This window comes from Onychostoma macrolepis, chromosome 08, assembly GCF_012432095.1.
Source record: "Onychostoma macrolepis isolate SWU-2019 chromosome 08, ASM1243209v1, whole genome shotgun sequence".
NCBI classification, from domain to species: Eukaryota; Metazoa; Chordata; class Actinopteri; order Cypriniformes; family Cyprinidae; genus Onychostoma; species Onychostoma macrolepis.
The window spans coordinates 12727596-12746416 of record NC_081162.1 but is presented as its reverse complement, the minus strand read 5'-3'; the positions used below and the strand labels follow the sequence as shown (position 1 = coordinate 12746416).

At 37.9% G+C, this 18821-nt stretch overlaps 1 protein-coding gene across 1 annotated transcript in view; it reads left to right on the top strand.

Annotated features, from left to right (window-relative positions):
• Window positions 1–18821, top strand: part of ptch1 (patched 1) — a 62201-nt gene that overhangs the window by 1305 nt on the left and 42075 nt on the right. Inside the window, 1 exon segment of the mRNA XM_058784017.1 lies at window positions 1007–1199. Coding sequence (XP_058640000.1) covers window positions 1007–1199 — 193 coding nt within the window.

Here is an 18821-nt window from a genome sequence, read left to right as displayed (position 1 = left end):
TACAAGTAATTATTTATTACTTGGAAGTCATCTTTTTTTTCAGTTTCATTAGTAATAACTATTTGTCAGTTAATGGTCATCATTCTTTTTCTTCTAGTCACAATCCAAAATAGTGACAAATAACAATTTTATTTTTATTGGTGGCATTTGCCATTCAGTTATTTGGGAATCTGTGGTTCAAACATGATGGTTAATTTTTATCTAGTATATATGCCAGCTTTTCTAGCAATTAATTGAAAGACACATGAATCTATCTAATTCTTAAAACATTATAAGACTAATTATGGCTTTTTTAATTGTCATATGTAATTACCAGTCATAACGGATACTCCATATTTGATTTAAAATCTTACTGGTAAGATTAGGAATCATTGTAGTATCAACTTGAAGGCACACTTGTGTCTAATGAATATGTATTAATGTCTGTTTAGTACTAGGAAAACTGGAATAGATAGTTGTAACTAAAGAATAAATACTTGCACCTAATGAATAGTTACAAGTAATACTGGAATAGCATTGTCCAACTGAATTTGCCATTGGATTCAACAGAACTTGTCACTGTTGGGATAGCGACTAGTTGCAAAGGACTAGGTCTTACTAGTATCTAATAAATAGTTATTACTTGTGACACTGAAAAAGTCATTATTGGGTTACTTACTAGTAATTAAAAATAAGCACTTAAAAATAAATATTTTTGAGGAATAATTATTAAATTGGCTTGCCACAGAAATAGTACTTGAATGTGTGGAGAGGCTACTTTTAAGACTTTATGAGTCTTGTTGTTTATACATAACTCTAATTGTTTAATACATTTCAAGTAATTACTTTCAAAGGAAGAAAGTAGTTTATTCCTGATAATACAGTTATTTAAACCCCCCTAAGTGCCATTTTAGCTTATTTTCTGCAGTTCAGTCCGAAAAAAACATGATCGTGCAATGATGGAATTTAGTTTAACCTTTTTAACAAGTGATGATGAGTTTAATATTTGCTCTCTCTTGTCTTGTAGGGGAAGGCGACTGGGAGGAAAGCGCCGCTGTGGTTGAGAGCAAAGTTTCAAAGACTTTTGTTTAAACTTGGCTGTTACATACAAAAGAACTGCGGAAAGTTTCTAGTTGTGGGCCTTTTAATATTCGGAGCTTTTGCTGTTGGCTTAAGGGCAGCTAATCTGGAGACGGACGTGGAGAAACTCTGGGTAGAAGGTAAGAAGCTGTTTTCCTTGTGCTTTAAGCCTTTCTAATACGTTTTCCCCGCAAGTGTAATATAAAGGCAAGACCTGAAGCAGTGGGTGGGGTGGGGGTCTGTCATGTATGCTGAAGGAATTGTTTATTGTATAGAAATCTGGCAGAAATCCAGATGAAACGTGAAAAGAATGTTTTTCGCTTCGAATTTGCCTCGCGCGCACGAACGCAGTGTGTTTATGGAACACGATAGCGCGCGCCCGCCGATGGTTTCCAAGTTCGATACATCAGTGGATATATGATTTAGTGAGCAATGTGAGTGTTTTTAACACGAATAGCCGCCATTTTGTGAGTGTGTGCGAGTAAGTGTGTGTGTGTCTGCCTCCAGCAGTTGAATCTGATCCGCGCTGCTCACAGAGCCTGTGTGTGGTCCTGTTTTGGACAGCGTTCAACTTTCCAAAAAGATTTGTCTCAGAGTTTCAGCAGGAACCGAGCGAACTGCAGGCAGAAACGTGCACCCAGACCCGACACAGACTACAGCGCACAGGCAGCTTGAAGAACGTTTGAAAGAAAGTTGTTTTATTTTATGAATAAGTCAGTTGTGAGAAGTTGGGACCGTAGCGTGGGTGGTGATTTTTTTGAAGGGGGAGGGGCAAACAGGCCGTTCTGCTTTGATCTACATTCCTGAAGTTTAAAGAACCTTTGATAAGACCATGGATGATATGAGGTCTTTCCTTTAAGATGGGTTTGCAGTCATTATTTTTATATTAAGTTATTTTAATTGGATGAGCTGGCTTTTAGTGTGTTTTGGACTGTAAATACATGCTATGTTATGTTTATCTAGGACTGATATTAAAGTCAGTGGTGTAGATTTATGAAATGAGGATACCATCACCTCTCTGCGTGTGTGTGTTTTTATTATTGTTTTCATGTTATATTTCTACATGATGTGCCTTTAAACCAAAAACTGTGTAAACATGAAACACTGTTCTCTTTACACTATAAGTAACTAGTACTGTAATATTTGTGTATTTCTATAAACATACTTTACATTTTTGCATTTTATAGCTCTCATTTAGTTGTACATCACTGTTTCAAGTCGGAAGTAGTGATTGTTTGAGTGGGTGAGCAGTTTATTCTGTAACTGGTTTATAAATTCACACCATTTTGAGGAATTCAGTGCTATGTGACAACCTTTTTTGAGCATGATAGGTGGCTGTTGTAATGAAAATGTTGTTATAATTGACTGATCATAATAAGATACATCCTGTCATGTGACTTTTCCCAGTATTTTTCAGTTAGCCCCCATGAAACAGTATTAGCTGATAGAAATGAGCACGTTTTACACTAATTGATATTGTTTTTATACTGTTACATAGGCTAACTGCTAAGTTATTTTCTCTTCTCAGTTTAATTTATTTTAAGAAGGCACCCTTGGAGAAAATGTCCTTGATTAGGCACACACTAAAATGTTTGTTGTTCTTTATGAAACACTACCATTGATTTGCAACACTTGCAAGTCTGTTTGACACTTCTTAACTTTAAATTATAACTAAAATAGCAAAGAAATATTCATGACTCCACATTTGCTCCTTGTAGCTGGCTTTATTCAATTTTGTGTCTGAGGTGTATAGGCATTTGTGAGACTGGGCTGAATGAGTGCGCCTAATGTTTGAGAAAAATATTGAATTTAGAAAAGTATATTCATATAGTGTGTATATTATAGGATATTTAGGTATATTGATATACTACTCTGTATTTATTGGTATTTTTTTATCTTCCTGCCCATCTAAGGAATTAAATTGAGTTTGTTTTTTAAAAGCTGCATTTTTTAACTGTTCTGTTCAGAACTAGAGAAGGGAATAGTTTTATTGGCTTTATGATCTCACTGGCCTCTCTTTTTCTTTTTAACTTTACTAATTTGTCCTTGAGCAGACACTTTTTTATCCAATGCAACTTAAATTACACTAGTTGTAGTTCCAGTCCCCCTGGAGGAGATTAAGTGATTGCTCAAGGCTACTATGGTAATGGAGCAGGTTCAGTATCTCTTAGATTGTTTTTGGTCAACCCTACATGAGACTCATCTTGGAACCCTTTTGCAGTAGCAGCCTAGATGCTTAAACCTCAGTCTGCCCCTCGAGAGAGAAACCTTTGCATTAATGCTAAATATTTTATGGCGTGAAGTGTCACAGATCTTTAGTAATATTCTTAGTATAACAGTATAGTCATTTTTGTGTGAACCTTATCACAAACACCTCGCTAACCCAGAGCTTTATCCTCTCTGCAGTTTTATCTCTGTTGCTCACTTCCACATTTCCTTTCCAAGAAGTGCAGGAGGTTTGCAGATGAAGTATGACAGTCGGTTGCTGGACATACACTCACTCACTCACACCTCAGTTGTTCCCATGTCGAAGCACATGACAGCTTCCAGATGCAGTAACATTGAGATCTGTTTGTTTAGATTAAACTCCACAGCTGAGGGATAGATTAGTTCTGGTTGGCCAGGTTCTGCGCTGGGAGATGTCGGCCCAGCGTCCATTAGGATGCATGTTTATGTTTCGTTTGGAACAGTCTTTTGCTAGCGACCTCCAAATGACCCTTCGTTGAAGCTCTTGTCTCTTACTCTCACTTAAGTTCAGCTTGAATGGGATTCAGTGTGATCTCATGTTGGCTTTCATCACTTGCCATTGAGGGCTGTTACGCTCCAACCATTATAATTTGTTTGGTTGCTCTACAGATTTTCAGCGTTACATGATTGGTGTAGATAATGTTGTCATAGCTTTCGAGTCACTGGCTGAATCCTCTCGTTGATCTGATATGAATGTAGCTTTGATGTTTTGGATGCTAATGTTTGGAGTTCTTGAATTTGTGGACCTCTAGCAAACTTCTTCAGGTTTGTGCAGAAAGAGTAATAAATATATTTCTATATACTTATTTTATAAATAAATATATATTAAATGTATGCATTTAAATATAAAAAAACAAATGTATTTTCTTTGATTTAAAAAAAAAATCTAAATAATGGCTTTGACTTTGCTGTTATTGTAGATGACTTTTTTTTTATTTTATTGTAGATTAAATGAGTAGCCATCTTTTTTTGTTTTCAAAATCACAGGCTCCAAGTTTTTAAAGAAAATACCAGCACTGCCTGAATTTAATTAAAAAATTTTCACGTAAACATTCGCCTTCCCCTCCTGGCCGCTTTTGAGAGGGACCACTCTTGCAGTGAAATCATTGAGATATCAGGGTTTGCGTTGTCCCATTCTCTTGTGTGGGGGTTAGCATGAGCCTCTGGGCCACAAGGCTGCGTCCCTTAGGACCTGAGGTCATTGAGTGGAGACTCCGCTATTTAAAAGCTCATCTGATATGGCTACATGACCTGGGTGCAGAGTGAGGGGTTCCAGCTAACGCCAGTGATGATGAGAGAAGGTTTACTACTACGCTAGCCCTCCTGTGGACGAGGAGTTGATCGATTTAAAGGTAATAAATTAGTAATTTAACCAGCAAGCTGTTTTTATACACCCAGCAGGGGGCAGTGTGAATTTATTAGATTGGTGATCAATGTGCAGTTAATCTGGAAGATGTGTAACTTGGGTTAATTTTATTCTTATTTTAAACAGTTGTTTGCCTATTGGCTCTTTTTAGTGCAGATTTGATGTTAACTTGATCAAGTTTTTCACTGTGTTTTATGAGTAGAGCCATTTAATTTTTTTCTCTTCAGGTGTTTACTCTTTAAGTTCTTTCATTTGACGTGAATTGTAGGCTGAAAATGCCTTTACATTCAACAGGTGTGGACATATTGACAAACCTTCCCTGGTTTCCCAGTGAAACATGAGGACAGTTAAGAGTTAGCGGTGTGGAGGAGTGTATAACCTGCAGTTCATGTTGGGAAGAAGTCCTCTTTTAATATGAAGGAAGTGGCTGAAGAATGTGGCCTCCCCGCATTGTGGTGAAGAGATGGGGATCTAGTGGAATTCTCCCTGTTTGGATGTGCTCAGGAAGGCTTGGACACACATGGCTGAACTGTAAGGGATGTATGTGGAGCCCTGAGGGCTTTAAGGGGTTTGAAGTTTGAACTAGGTTTCTCAAGATTGGAGAACTGGGGTCTGTGTGCCTGCCCTAAAACCTTAGTACTTCATGTAAATCATTGTAGAGAAAACAATAGAACTAATAATTATTGTAACAGTTAAAAATAGGGATGCTCATATTGACCGTTTTAACCGATTAATACTATCAGTTAAACGGTTTAAAAGTTTTTTTTTTTTTACAAATATTTTTAAGTTTGCTGCATAGTAAAAGAAAAAATAATGCTATAAATACAGTATTTGTTTACAACGTGCATACAAACATATTTCGCTGAGCAAGCAGCGAACAATAGCTGCGCAGCTTAAAGTGTGCAATGGGCACACCTCTTATAATCACTGGAAATCTGTCACTCATCATACTGTAGATCATCACGATCTCACAAAGTTAATTAAAAACAATCAAAGAAGCTTTACACTGCACAATTAATCTCTTATTTACATCATTATGTCTACACTTACACTTGTTTTAATGAGAGAATTCGCGAATGTGTAGAACTCAGCAGAACTTCACTTCACTACATTTTGTGTGGTGAGTGGATTGCGTTCATGAAATCAACAGATATGTCTGTGATTGGCTGTATTGCTCAATGATGCTGCAAACACGCCGTGAATAGAAACATATGACCAGTGGATGAAAGTCACGAACCGCAAATTGGCGTGTTTTTTGTGATGATGTTTTTGCCGCGGGTCTAACAGTTAGCAGGCCGCACTTTTTAAAAAAGACACGTACACTGAGATAGGCCTGTAAATATTTTTATGTCTGACGGGAAAACGACTGCCGTTCTTAAAAGCGCTTAGAAGGATTCAGAGTGTGTTTTAGTTAATTTGTTAATGATTTATTTGATTTATATATTTAGTGTAGGCCTATTTATTTATTCTTTTTTTAATTTATTTTATTCAGTTTTTCTTTTTATCAGAAGAGCTGCTGGTGCGTGATAATTTGAGGATGTGTGATTCCAGGTTTTGCGGTTGCTCTGTATACTGCTGTTGCACGATAAATATTCTAATTCTATCAGTTAACGGTTATTGTTCGGTTATGCCATGGTCTGTCTGAATACTCGATTCTGATTGGCTGGCAGGTGTTGATTAAATTCGTTGAACTGCACAGGTAGTTCCAGGTCAGTTTAATCACATTCTATATTAATGCGCTTCCTATAAACATTGGTAACCATAGTAACATACAGTTACAGTTGAATAGTAATACAGACGAAAATAACCGTAATTTTTATCATTCCAGTCAATTATTGCAGTGCAAATATTATTAACATCTTTAATATGTGAATGCTGGCAAATGACCATGGCATAAACGGGATAATCAACGGCTAGCTGTGCATTAAACGATTTGAATGCACAACGTGGAGGCGAAGGACCACCCGACACGCAGTGGATGCGAATAATATTTACATAATGAGCAGCGGTTGTTGGTCAGAGAAATTACCCGAAATGAGCATCCCCAAATAGTTTACATTTAGATGGATTTATACATTTGGTGGAAAGATCGCTGCCACAATGCTGGAGTGTTGTTGGGGATTCTCAGGTTGTTGTTGTATGGTGGCTAGGGTTTTCTACATGATTGCCAGTAGGGCTGAAATTATTAGTTGACATTATCGACAAAAAACAAATGTAGACAAATATATTTGTTGTCGAATAGTCAGTTGGTCTAATACAGGGGTCTGCAACCTTCAACATCAAAAGAGCCATTTTGGCCCCTTTCCCACCACATAAAAATTGCATGGAGCCACAAAACCTATTTGATCCCTAAAATGAAGATAAGGCATATAGCTAAAGTTTTATATTCAGTTATGTTACAGGGCAGGGCGTAGCAATCATTTCAGAAGTGAGGGGGAAAGAAATGTCAAATGTAGTAATAATAATAATTATTATATGTCTAATTGACAAAAAATACTTTTCTTATCTCTCTTAATTGGCTAAGAAATAAAATACACTGCTGGACAATAACCAACCATTTGTTTTCTATAATATTTTTGATATGTCAAATATTGGTTATTGTCCATTTTCCTAATGACAGTTTTTATGATTATGATTGGTTTATATACTACAAACACTTTTTCCATTTTTATCACAGAATAAGGCAGAAAATATATTTTATAATTTCTGTACTGTAATAAATGCTATATCAGTTAGCACTGGATCATTCATTTATTACCCGGAGAAGACGTGGAAAACTCACACATAAACCAAATATTGTGGCAATATTGTTTAGTGTCTTCACATTTCATCAGTTAATGTTTATGTTTGTTTATTCAGCTTAGCTACAGCGATTTGGGGTGATGCATGGGTCCATATCAGTGATTTCCTGGCATGTCAAAAGATATTAGTAGGCTACTTCTATGAGTTCGTTTTGGACTTTCTGCATGAGAGCGCATATTACTTGATGTAAGGGCCTGTAATAATGTGGTTCTGTAGCGCAAAACTCTAATTCAGCTCTCAATAGAAGAAATCATGCAACTTATGAGAACAAGTCAAATCAGTAGAGTGTAGGAAGGTTTTACAAAATTATAGACAAAAAATGTTATCATGTGTAAAGGCCCTGATATACTCAACGCAAAGTTATTTTTCTTTCTTCGCTTAGGGGTAAAAAAATAAGTTCGATATATGCAAACACCGGTTTACTGTTAGCACAAAAAAACATTACAGCGGTGAAAAAACAGCAGTTAAGAAAGCATCTGATCATAGCGATATATGTTTGCACCAGCTCTGCAGTCAGCACTTCAGTCACGTCACAACATATTTATAACACTTTATATAGACTATATATAACACTCTATGTAAGCAGCTGTAATTTTCTCCATTGTGGAGCTAGAGTAGTTAATATACAAAATACAAAAAGAAAAAAAATACTACATTAACATAATAGTTTGATTGGCATAGATTAAAGCTTGATCTGGCTCAGGACTGTTTTGATTTGTAAGAGAGATAATGTTGTAAATAAAACAGTATTTCCAAAAATAAAACATCTGATCACTTACCTTAATACTTGATCATACCCTTAGAGAGACTGTAAATGAGTCATATTAACAAAAACAATGCGTCACATCTTTCTGAACTTTTATTTCAGGAGCATACACATACACAGTGTAGATATATTTTAAAGTACCTTGAACCATGAAACTTTCAAGTACCAAAACCCTGAACTTGCACATGAATATAATAGTTAAAAGTTCAACAAAATGAGTAGAAAAATACTTTCTGAAATAAAATAAAGTGCTATGTTACTTTGGCCGCATTACGGGAGGTCAAATACATGTTTTTTTGGCGGGGTTCCCCTGGTAAAATTTGCACTCCTGGGCCTATCACGTTATTGGGGTCGCTTTGAATATGTGGCTGCTAGGGTGTTCTGGGTGGTTGCTAAGTGGATACTGTGAAATTCTGGTTCCTATATAGCTCATGTGCTTTCTCAAATGTAACTCTATGGGATTTTGAGCTTTTTTTTCACCAAGTGGAGGTTGTGAGTCTGATCACAAAGAAACACAAAAGTGCACTTCTTCTGAACAATCCACACAATTTGAGGTGCCATTCGCGCCTATAGCACAAAAGTTGTTGTATGAGGTACGTGCAGTTTGTTTAATACTTAGAATTTCTCAAACATACATCTGATTATCATATATTACATTGTCTATAAATCATGATTTCTTCAGCGGCAACCTCAGCAGTTTTAAAACTGACGCAAGTGTGGGGAAGACAGATACAAATGGAGCAACTCCCATCCACAACCGGCATCCTGACAGCCCTCCAATTCCTGTGTTTATATTCTGCATACCTCCACTCCGTGTTATTCAAAAAACAGAGACACTGAAATGACGGAAAAGACTTGCGCGCTCTCTCTCTCTCTCTCTCTCTCTCTCTCTCTCTCTCCGACTCCCCTTCCCCTCTCTTTTCTTCCAAAAGGTTTCGCTGCACTTCAGCCCCCCCCCACCCCCCCGTTCCGCGCTCCTCACACTGACACCCCCCTCCTCCACCCACCTTCACTTGGGAGTCCAGCCCTGGGATGCCAGATGTATTACAGAGTGAAGCGCAGCAATGTAAACACAGAGTCCTGCCATGGATGCCGGGTGGTCCGGCCCTCCCCCTCTCCACCCTCCCTCTCTCTGTGGCCGAGGGGCGGAGGAGTTCAGCGAAAGAGAGTGAGAGGGGGAGGGGAGCGTAGTAGCTGAAGTGTTATTTGTGTTTTGGCTAGGACGGCCGTTTTTCTGCAATCTGCTGTTTCGGTTAATGCTTCATACGTATGGGCCAGGATGCTACAAAGTTATACTTCGGCCCACAGCTAGACCAATTTCCATTCAGTTCTTTGGGAATGGATCAGTAAACTAAAACATGCTTGATGTAACCTGCAAGAAGTGTTCGCTTATGTGTTTTATTGGCAACCAAGAAGGATTTTTAGATTTTTTTATTTTTTATTTTTAACACATAAATGTAAATGACTGCCATGTAAACGATTAGTGCATCTGTTGCAGATTTTAATGAAAAGTATTAGCTAATTTAGATTAGCGGTGGTTATACCACAGACTCCTGTAATCAGCCAATCAGAAAGCATTATTCCAGAGAGCCATGTAATAATAAGTGATACATTTATTTTAAAACCCTGGCTAACTGGAAATGTCCCAGTGATATCTTATTTTGTTGAAACTCACCGAATGTTTGGGTAGGTGCGCACACAGTACCACCCCCCAACCTTGAGCATGCACCAAGCCACACACACACACACACTTTTCCCCATGCTTTTTGTTGTAGTGCGATCCAGTTCATTTGAATAGTTTTTTCTTAAGGGGAAGGGACTTGAATGAAGCCAGCAACGTGGAAAAATCTACCCATTCAGGCCCCTCTGAATGTACATCTCTGGATTGCAGTAAGCTGTATTTGTAGGCAGCGGACTGCTAAATACATCCATTTTTCGTGGTGCAGATCTGGACAGGTGATTAGCATAATTAGAGGAGAGCTGGCCATACATATGGTAATGCAGTGTGGAGTAAATGGCAGCTGCGGTGTAAAATTTGTGTCAGGGGTCGAACAGGCTGCTTGGGGGCATTGTGCTACAGCTGCGGGTCAGGGACTCTCTCTCTCCCTCACTTTTTCTTTTTCTCACTTTCACTTTCCCTCTTTCCCACCATTCGTATCTTCTCTGCGAAAGGCGGAAAAGTGAAGTATGGTGAAGGTCAACGTATGGAACCATTACAAGTCTGTTTACAGATATACTACCTATTTGTATCGCTATTAAAATTGGCGTGTAGAAACAGCAACATATTTTTCCCCGGGACCCCCCGATTTTCTTCGAATGAAACTCGTTGGTTTAGATGCGAGAGTGCCGGTTGGTGGTATGTTGAAGCCGTGTGCCATTGACTGGGCTGGTTGCAGTGCACTGCGGTTTGTTCTTGGAGTTGAGCAGGTTGCGCGAGGGAGAGAGTTCACGCCGCTATGACCCTGTGCAGAAACTTCCGTGCGACCGCAGGGGGTCTCTCTGAGTTGGAGTCTAATCCAGCTAATCCCGCCCGCAACACAGTCATAAAAAGTGCCTCCCTGTGCCGGCATTGCCACACACAGCCCCTTCCTCCAACCCCCCCACCACCACCTAAAAAAGCCGCCATAAGCCACACCATCCCATCACGGTGCGACCCCAGCAACCATTCCTCCCGGCCCTCCAGCCGCGTGATTGGCGTAGTCGGTGGGATGAAGTGGTGGGCGGTAGGGGAGCTTGCAGTAGTGTGGAGTTATGTCATGATCTTGAAGGGGTTGGATGCAGTGGTTTTGGCGGTGGTGGAGGTGGGGGGGTTTCTTTTGTACCAAACCCCTCGCACCCCTCTGAAACGGCCACTCAAAAGCCACTCTGCAGCTGAATGGCGAGAATAGTAATGCGCCGCTTGAAAACTCAGGGCATTGGGAGAGTCCTTCCAATGGCAGCTCCCCCTGTTCGTGAAAGGGAGGTTCAAGGGTTAATGTTATGCAACAAACTGAATGGGCCCAGTGGAGGCACCAACACACACTGACATGCACACCAGATTCACTGGCTGCCATGCTGCTCCTCACCCCTTACACACCTGTGGGTTGTAGACAAATATGGAAAATTTTGCTTTTACATTTAAACTTGTTTCTGTTGTTTAAAGTAGCAACATATTAGTTAGCGAAAAAGATTGTGTTGATTTTTTTGTGATTTGTTCATTGGTGTCTTAGCTGCTGCACCAACTTTCTTTTATTTAGCTGTTTTGCCTTTTGTTGTGCTATGATACATTTTTTTTTGCTTCATGATATATACAAATAATCACCTGCTTTTTTTATAGCTTTTCTTGAGGAACATCTCATCAGATGAGCAGAGTTAATTCTTATGTTCATAGAGATCATTGTTGTTGTTTTTGTTGTTATTCATAATTTAAATTATGTTAAAAATGATTACTTGTTTGAATACTTTATTATTATGTTTTTTAAGGACAGTTTTAAGAAGATTATTATTTCTGGTTCAGATTAATTTAATTTAATTTGTTCATTCTAGATTTTTGGTCAAAAGAATACATTTATTTTGAACTTGTATACTGTATATTGTCATGCATTCTGTCACATTGAGTTAGACATGACTTGCTATTCAAATAGTTTCGACTGATTCAGAGACTGAGTTTGTTTCATGAGTCTTTTTGACTGGTTCATTAAAAAGAATATTATGTTATTATTAGAGGTCGACCGATAGTGGATTTTACCGATAGCGATAGCTAGGTTGGACCACACTGGCCGATACTGATTAATCAACCGATAGTTTTCAAAATGGATACTGAAAGAAAGCTAGTGCTTTACTATTTTTTTTTTTGTTGTTAAAGCACTAACAGTACTGAACCATACTTTGTTTTTGTGAATAAAAATATTAATATTATTTACAATATTGATCAATAAAGTTATTTCATAGTTTGCTAATGTTAAAAGAAGAAACTTTCAAATTTAAAAATGTAGCCTATTAGTAGCTAATAGTGAATGTTGAAATGAACACTATAACAAGGAAGGATACTTCTACAGTTTTCATTAATGCTACGAATGGACTCTTATTGTTAAGTATTACCATTTAATTTCAACAGTCATGCTTAAAGATGGCCATTTTTAAATATCTACACAAAGCCATAGCATTAAAATTACATGGATATTGTATGTGTACTCACACTTTATTTGCTTAAATTTTTTAACACTTGATGATTATCTAATAAAAAAATTTAAAAAAAAAGAAATGTTAGTCACAAAACGCAAAGCGTAGCACTGTGTCTAGGAGAACTCAGAGATATCTCACACACACACCAGACGCTTTGCGTTCAAATCAAGTGGCGGTCTAAAACAGTTTATTTAATCACCAAACGGACATAAGTTTGCTTCAAGAATGAACAATGTGGCATAAATGAGTTTGAAGTTCGGTGTTTAAAAAAACGGAGCAAGCGGAAAGAGAGAGCGCAATCTATTATCGCTCTCTATATGAAGCAGTCAGACTTTATTAGAGCCACAGAAAGACAAACGTTTTGCTGAAAAATGCACAATACATAATTTATAGCCTAGGGTGAAGTCATTATATACATTCACAATGATTTGGGACAAATATAATGTCATTTAATAGAAAACTATGTGAATGGCGCTCTGTTCTGCGGCAGGCTTTTCTGTCGGCTGTACTTAAATGCTAGTCTGGAGTTTCCCGCTCTGTGCAGCGCGCAGTGTCACGTGTCAAAATAAACAACACGTGCTGTCAGTGATTTCCGCCTCTAGAGGCCGCTCTCGTATTGTATAATGCCAGCGGACCCTTCTCAGCCACTCCAGCAACGGCTGCAAACCGGAAAACTATCGGCATGGATTTTTGCCGATAACCCATAGTTGCGGCAATCAACTATCGGTGCCGATTAATCGTCAGAAACGATGAATCGGTCGACCTCTAGTTATTATTAAGAACTAGTTCTCAATTCGTTATGTTTTTTTAATTGATTAACGCATATGGTTCAGTATTGTGCTCTAGAAGATTGTTTTTCACACCATTTCCATCTCCCTTCAATTGGAATTTATCTACACCTCATTGCACAAGTCATTGCATTTGGAAACAAAGATGAAGTTTTCAAGGTGAATGCATACCTTGACTCTAGGGGTCAAACAACTAAAAATCAAGTCAAAAATCTTGGGGTGATTCTGGAGACAGACCTTAGTTTTAGTAGTCATGTCAAAGCAGTAACTAAATCAGCATACTTTCACCTCAAAAACATTGCAAGAATTAGATGTTTTATGTCCAGTCAAGACTTGGAGAAACTTGTTCATGCCTTTATCACCAGCAGGGTGGATTATTGTAATGGTCTCCTCACCGACCTTCCAAAGAAGACCATTAGACAGCTGCAGCTCATCCAGAACGCTGCTGCCAGGATTCTGACTAGAACCAGAAAATCTGAGCATATCACACCAGTCCTCAGGTCCTTACACTGGCTTCCAGTTACATTTAGGATTGATTTTGAAAGTACTTTTACTCATTTACAAATCACTCAATGGCCTAGAATCTAAATACATTGCAGATATGCTCACTGAACATAAACCTAACAGACCACTCAGATCATTAGGATCGAGTCAGTTAGAAATACCAAGGGTTCACACAAAACAAGGGCAGTCTGCTTTTAGCTATTATGCCGCCCGCAGTTGGAACCAGCTTCCAGATGAGATCAGATGTGCTAAAACATTAGCCACATTTAAATCCAGACTCAAAACTCATCTGTTTAGCTGTGCATTTGTTAAAAGAGCACTGTGCTACGTCTGAACTGATTGCACTATGTATAATCATTTTCTATTCTTAACTGTTTTAAATTCATTTTAAATCAATTTTTTATATCTAATTTAATTCCTTGTTTTTTTTTTTATGACTATTTCACTTCCTTTTATGTAAAGCACTTTGAATTACCACTGTGTATGAAATGTGCTATATAAATAAACTTGCCTTGCCTTGCCTTACACCTGTTCCTGTTGATGCAGTTCATGGGCTTTTTCTCGAGCGTTGATCTCCAGGATTAGACAGTCTTGCTGGTTTTTCAAAGCACACCTGCAGTCATGTTTGACTGAATTCACCTCTTGTTCTCTGTCATTCTTTCTCTTGCACACATTTTCTTTCGGTGTTAATTTCACACCTGAGGCAAGGCCGTTTGTGACCCCAGAACCTGTGCGTCTCTGGAGAGGTGTTGATTTCTCCAGGGTTCAGGTCGTAATATGACGTTTCCAACAATATTGAAGTCTTTCTCTGTGAAGTGAGCGGCGTTCATTGTTATAGTTCTTTCCTGTTGCCTCTGTAGGTCTTGACGTACATCAGAGGAGCCATTCATGATGTAAAGGTGACCTAGTTCATGTTAATCCAGAGTGGAGATTTTTCTGATTGAAAAGCTGACATCTGAGGTTGTTTCATCCCCAAAACATGTTGGTGTTCCCAGGGCCTCATAATCAGGAACATGCTAAGCTTGTTTGGGACGTAATCAACCTGGTCCCAATGATCATGTTGAAGTAAAGCTCAGGCTCGCTTGAAGCTGCAATTAATGAGGGATATTATAAACATGCCTCAAAACAAGATCAGATGTACGTTTGGGCCCAAATAAAAAGAAATCCTTTGGTTTTTCATAATGCTTCTAGACGTTTCCTTCTCCTTCTCAGCCTTTTTCACAGGCTGGGTGGTCTGCCCTGAGAAAAAAAGCATGGTTATTTTCAACTTTAATACAATTACAACGGTTTGAAAATATTCAACGTATGTCTGTCTCGTGAATTGAAAACCATTGTTAAATTGGATTATAGCTTATAAGTTGTTACAGATTGTTTTACACAGCCCTTCCCCCCAGAGCTAGAGTAGGTTAATGAGAAAAAGACATGCTTTAGTTACCAAGCATGATAGATGTTTCTGTATTTTTGAAGTTTTAGTGGTTTTGAGTGAAGAAAAAAAAAGGTCAAAAAAGATGAATTGATGTGAATTTGTTTTAGTTTTTGTTGTTTTATGCTTGTTTGTACTGCGTGAAATTGAGACCGTTCTTACATATGTTCAGAGTGTGGAAAAATTGTGAAAAGCCTAAGTCTTGTTGCCACACACAACTAGGTGGGAGAGGACTTGGGGTTTGAAACCTGTAAGTGTAAGTTCTTAGAAAAACATTGGAAATCACTAACATATGATTCTGACTTCATTTTTCTTTGTTCATGTCATTGTAAATGTGCTATAAAAGTAGAGAGCGCACTCTTAAAGTTGCTGCCTTGTAGTTGAAGGTCACACAATCCATTTTTGTCGGGTTCTACAGAATAATATTTTCGAAATATCTCTTGTTACAGTTTGTTTTGCATGTAGGCCTAGGTTTCAGACTTTGATTTATCCCCCTAAATTAATACAGTTGAAGGGGGATCATGTGAGTGCCATAATGTTTAAAGGGATAGTTCACCCAAAAATGAAAATTCTGTCATTAATTACTCACCCTCGTGTCGTTCCAAACCTGTAAGTCCTTTGTTCATCTTCGGAACACAAAATAAGATATTTTTGATCAAATCCAAGAGCTTTCTGACCCTGCATATACAGTAACACAACTACCACCATTAAAATAGTCCATGTGACATCAGTGGTTCAACCTTAATTTTATGAAGCTATGAGAATAGCCTACTTTTTGTGTGCAAAGAAAACAAAAAATAAGACTACTCAACAGTTTCTTCTCTTCCGTGTCAGTCTTTGACACGTTCACGAGAGTACCATGACACAAGGTAGTTCCACAGCAGTCTATGGGAGGGTCAGAAAGCTCTCGGATTGCATCTTAAATATCTTAATTTGTGTTCCGAAGATGAACGAAGGTCTTATGGGTTTGGAACGACATGAGGGTGAGTAATTAATGACAGAATTTTCGTTTTTGGGTGAACTATCCCTTTAACCTTTGTGATACGCTTTCTGAAATATACTGAAAATGTACCTCAATATGGAAAAAACAAGGAAAAAGTAGTGTCTCAACCAGGAAAAAAATAGTGTCAACAATAGAATAAAACGATCACAAATTAGTGTCTTTTATGGTCTGTTGAACTACTGTCAAATGTTAAATGTAGTTCAAGTCTTAACATCTAACTAGATACCATGTCTGTTTATTTGAAGGTAAATCTTTTGTTTGTTTTTTTTGCGGCCACCAATTGCGAACAACTCATGTAAAGTGTTAAAAAAACAGGAACTGTTCCTTCTAAATCACAAGCAAAACTTTCACCTTTGTGTATATTCCTTCAAAATCTCTTCTCTGGCAGAATAGTTTAGTGAAATATAGTTGAATTTACCTTCAGTGCTTCAAAAGGTGATAGTTGACCATGAATGAACCCTCCTCCCTGCTTCGACATCTCAGAGGAGCTTCAGAATCACGCAACCTGCCGTCCAAAACACATCACACCAGTAGATGATTTGCTTGATTACGTTACGAGGAATTGACCGATTACCTGTACAATTACCTGGTTCAGAATAACTGTGAAGTCCTTGTGAACCGTGTTGCTTGCTTCTCTAGGGTGCTTGATCCTGGAAATGGAGAAGTCTTCAAATCTCGGAGGTCAGGTAGAGAGCGCGTGAAGAATCGACAGCTTTGAGAATCAGGCTTGGACGGTGTTCAGCAGGACGCTTTGAAAGGCTGCTTTTGTAGCTGTGAGGGCTCGCTGTTCCTGTGTGGAGCTTAGGTGTGCCACACAACGACTCCACTGCTCAAGTGCAATAAAGCAGCCAAGCGCTTACACACACGTGTGCACTTGCGCGCACACTCATAACTCATAGGCCTGGATTTGAAGGCTGTGAAGAAGACTGCAGGTGTTAAAGGGTGTACTGAAAGGTATTTTGAAGTCAAGTTAACAGGACATATGGGAGCCTGTACATGTGTTAGCATTTCCTTTCATCGAGGCTGGAGGATATGATTGATTATCATGAGACTGTGCTTGACCCTGTGTGACGGCAGTGAAAGTTATGACTGTTTGTCACTGAAGAATTCTGAATGGCATTTTATCATGCTGCTTTGTTTATTGTGGGTTTTTCAACTGCTTGTTTTTGTTAACAAGTGAATAAATGAGTGAATAAATAAATATAAAAAATACACTAATTTTTCCTCGCCATATGTGAGTTTTAGCTTGATAAATTGAATGTGATGAGCTAAAAAGACTGTTTACTGCAAAATAATACAGAGAAAATGTCTTTGCATGCAAAAAAAATCATATTTTGCAACTAGTGACATCTAGGTTGACAAACAAATGACTCTTATTAGTCGATTCTTTTAATGAGTTGAATCACTTCTGTGAATGTTTTGCTGAATGAACTTGCATTCAGTCATGTTTGACCTCAAATTAGGTTTTTGAAATGTATATCTGTATATTTCAATTGTAATAAAATAAATTTTAATTTTAAGTATTAAGTATTGAGCATAATTGTATTATGAACATTGAACTGAATTATAACATTTTTTGAAAATTTATTACAAAAATTTGCATTGTTTTTATTTCTGAAGTTAGGACCATTTTGTTGCATTTTTATTTTATTCAGTTGTGGAGGGTTTGATCATTTGGTGTGTTGGATGGAAAAGTGTTAAAAAAAATAAATGTAAAAAAGGCTCACAGCATACAAAACTGTTTAATTAGTTTCCAACACATTGAAGGGATAGTTCACCCAAAAATGAAAATTCTGTCATTAATTACTCACCCCCATGTCGTACCAAACCTGTAAGACCTTCGTTCATCTTCAGAACACAAATTAAGATATTATGATGGAATTTGATGAATTCCAAGAGCTCCTCCCATAGACAGCAAGGATCCACGATCAAGGCTCAGAGACAAAGCAAGGACATTGTTAAAATAATCCATGTGACATCCGTGGATCAATCGTAATTTTATGAAGCTATGAGAATACTTTTTGTGCGCAAAGAAAACAAAAATAACGACTTTATTCTAGGGATGTAACGATTTATCTGGTTTGACGATAAATCATGATAAAATTCCCCACAGCTGGTATTACTGTTTCATATTTTAATTATCATTAAAACCGTATTCGATTACCACGATTTGAACAACTCACAATAAATAAATGCTGTCCAGCATAAAGCACAGTTTTAAGTAACAGTCTCACATGCGCACAGCAACTGAGTAGTTTCGTTTTGAGTGAAAATAGGGCGGAAAAGCTAAGAGTGTTAAGGGAATTATTTATTCAAATGAATATATGAATGAATTAATTATATGAATGTACCTCTGAAGGTTCTGACCGTCTTCAGAAACAATTCGATGGCATTTTGTTTTCATATTCGCTCCATGTAATACCTAAAGGAAGTGTTCTTAAATCGCAATACTGCTTTCTCCACGGAGTTTACGGGAATCAGCTTTCCATAAGCGCCACCTGCTGTCAGTGAGTGGATTTACAGAGACTTATATTCACATTCAGCCTGTGTGCAGTTTCTGTCTGGACAAAAACTATCCAAATTTGTATGCTCTGCTGTAAATTTTGACCCGTTGATAAAAAACAAACTTATGTGGATTCTACACATTTAAACAATTCAGATAAGTTATCTAGAATTATTTATGGAGCAGATAAAATACA